The sequence below is a fragment of the Limulus polyphemus genome, unplaced genomic scaffold, assembly GCF_000517525.1.
Source record: "Limulus polyphemus unplaced genomic scaffold, Limulus_polyphemus-2.1.2 Scaffold2981, whole genome shotgun sequence".
Lineage (NCBI taxonomy): Eukaryota > Metazoa > Arthropoda > Merostomata > Xiphosura > Limulidae > Limulus > Limulus polyphemus.
Window position 1 is genome coordinate 133 of NW_013668591.1, and position 3,147 is coordinate 3,279.

Below are 3,147 nucleotides of genomic sequence, written 5' to 3' on the forward strand. Positions count from 1 at the left end.
AGGTGTTGGTATATCACTAAGTGTTGATGGACAGTTACAACATGAAGTGTTGAGAACAGTTATGATAGATAAGGTGTTGTATATCACTAAGTGTTGATGGACAGTTACAACATGAAGTGTTGAGAACAGTTAGGATAGATAAGGTGTTGGTATATCACTAAGTGTTGATGGACAGTTACAACATGAAGTGTTGAGAACAGTTATGATAGATAAGGTGTTCTTTGATATATTGCGTGTGCATGAAAATCATGGTACTAAGACTTGATTGTGTCTTCAATTTTAAATATATTTTACAAGGGAGCTTAAGTATTTCTCAAAACTCGGAAAAAAAGTGAGAGATCCTTTCAGGTAGTACAGGATTTCATTTCATCTCCATGAGGACCCCCCCCCCCCCACTCATGGCTCAGCAGTAAGTCTAAGGCTTATAATGTTAAAAATTGGGTTTCAATGCCCATAGTGAGCAAAGCACAGACAGCTCATTATGTTTCTTTGTGATTAAAACAAAGTTTAAAAAAATGAACAACTCATTGAGAGAAGCTGAAGTTTTCTGAGAGTTAGCTTGTTTTATGAAAGTCCTGTGTGTGTGAAAATGTCACTTTACTGAGACGTGGCTATTTTATATAATGCCAATTGTCGTGATGACTTCCCGATTGTGTGGTACCTAGAGCTGAGCGATTAACTCAATATAATCTATTACCTCTGACTTTAAAATAATCGATTAATCAAAATTATGGCTAAATTTATTAACATCATGAAAGTAACTAACTGAAATTAATGTTTCTGATTGTTAATGTTCTTTATTATTATAACTTTCCAAGTAATTGAAACATTGACATTATGATTTCTCCTCAGTTATGGTCTATACATAAATGAACAGAATTTTTCTTTGTTTGAAAGAAATGTCTCTCTTTTATACCTAACTTTTGTATGTAATTTAACATATTATTAGAGTGGTAAAAATGTGAATATAAATTGTTGAAATGTGGCAGAATGACTCGTTGGATTTGTTTTTTTCAGGCTCATATGAAATTCCCTCCAGATTATCCATACTCACCTCCAACAATCCGTTTTCTTACAAAAGTCTGGCATCCTAATGTTTATGAAGTGAGTACAAGAGTTTAGTGGTAGCGTGTATCTAATTTGTTGTGTCAGAGAACTCTTAGAACGGCCATTATACATAGTCTTCCTGTTCTTGAACAAATACTCTTGTGTAGAACCAGGCAGAAGTTCTAAAGAACAATGTGTAAAAAATAAAATAGATTTGTTAATATTTCTTAAGTAACTGAATCAGACATTTTTCTTAATTAATGTTGTGTTTTCTACATTTAGTTTTGCATGTCAGATAACAGACAACAATTAATTTTGAGAAATATTTGATTGAAAAATGTTGACAACAGAGGATTTTATAATTATGAAAAAATTAGATTAACCAAGCAGAAATAAACCTTTTGTATAATTTGAAAGAAAATTATTTATTATATAAAGGTAATTTGGTAAATATGTGAAAATTACGAACTTGATAAACCATAAATAGGGAACATTCTTCAAATGTCACATTTTTGTGGTATATTTAATATCATGACCTTGATTTTGTTGAACTCGCAAGGTCAGTATAAAGAATACTGATTCATTTTCATTGCAAATGTTCTTACAGAATGGCGATCTATGTATTTCTATTCTTCATCCACCCATAGACGATCCCCAAAGTGGTGAATTACCTTGTGAGCGCTGGAATCCAACACAAAATGTTAGGTATGTGTTCCAATGGAAAAATCTCTTCAGAAATATTCTTTCAAAACAGCACAATTGTATCTTTCAGGCAAACATCAGTTTAGTAACAAGTAATTCTGGAGGTACAGAGTGGTTTAGTTACAAGGATCCCCTGAAGGTGGGGTGGCTGTTTAGTTACAAGGTTCCCCTGAAGATGGGAGGGCTATTTAGTTACAAGGTTCTCCTGATGGTTATGTTGTTCTCCTGAAGATAGGGGATTTGTTTAGTTACATTGTTCTCCTGAAGATAGGGAGCTGTTTAGTTACAAGGTTCTCCTGAAGATAGGGGGCTGTTTAGTTATGTTGTTCTCCTGGTGGCTTTTGTTACCCTGAGTTAAAATTCCTACTCATGTTTGACTGTCACTTTCGAAAGGAATGAAGATGACATAATGAAATCATGCCAAACAACAAACCTTGTGGTGATCCAGCAGTGTCAAAGTGACCTATATTAAGGAGTGGGATACAGTCTACATATAGTTCAAGGTTTTTTTCATGGTTAAATCACTTTTTTTTTTCTTCATTTTAACTGTTTATTTTTTACATTAATTTTTGTAAAATTAATTTTATTTCTGTGTTAATAAAAACTTCATGGGCCAACATACAGTGAAATTAAAATTACGTATGGAGGTGTAACATGTCACATAATAGGTTTTCTGTAGTTGTTTGTATTAAAACAGTTTACGTGCAGTATGTAACACTAGGTTTTTCTGTAGTTTGTATTAAAACGGTTTACATGCAGTATGTAAGACAACCACTTCTTGATAGACTTTTTTTATATTTGATTAATAATTTTATTTAAAATTTGATTAATGCAGAAAAATTAAATTATTTAGTGAAAGTTGCATGTAATTTAGTAATGATTTTATTCTGAAAAGAAAAAATAACGTTTGATAAAGAACACATGTTTTCCTTATTTATCGATGGTAGTAGTAACACTTATGTTGGAAAAAGGAAATTCACAGTGTCTATTTGAGTAGCATATGTGTAGGTACACTATTAGTGATATAATATAGCATCATGATGGAAAATCAGTTTACTTTTATATAGTTATGTACATACAGATTTGTGCTTCTATGTTTAATTAAATGTTTTATAAAATGTGATGGGAGACATTATTCTAGGTAGACTAAACGGTTAGCTTATATAGTTATACGTACATACAGACTCATGCTTCTGTGTTAAATGTTTTATAAAATGTGATGGGAGACATTATTCTAGGTAGATTAAACTGTTAGTTTATATAGTTATACGTACATACAGACTCATGCTTCTGTTTTATAAAATGTGATGGGAGACACATTATTCTAGGTAGATTAAACAGTTAGTTTATATAGTTATACGTACATACAGACTCATGCTTCTATGTTAAATGTTTTAT

The 3,147-nt window shown here is 31.6% G+C and overlaps 1 protein-coding gene across 1 annotated transcript in view; it reads left to right on the top strand.

The window, feature by feature from the left end:
- The first annotated feature begins 951 nt into the window (after positions 1–951).
- LOC106468362 (ubiquitin-conjugating enzyme E2 R2-like) overlaps positions 952–3,147 on the top strand; it is a 4,909-nt gene continuing 2,713 nt past the window's right edge. The window contains exons 1-2 of the mRNA XM_013928780.2: positions 952–1,104; positions 1,655–1,752. Coding sequence (XP_013784234.1) covers positions 991–1,104; positions 1,655–1,752 — 212 coding nt within the window. The 5' untranslated portion in view covers positions 952–990. The remainder of the gene's footprint in view (positions 1,105–1,654; positions 1,753–3,147) is intronic.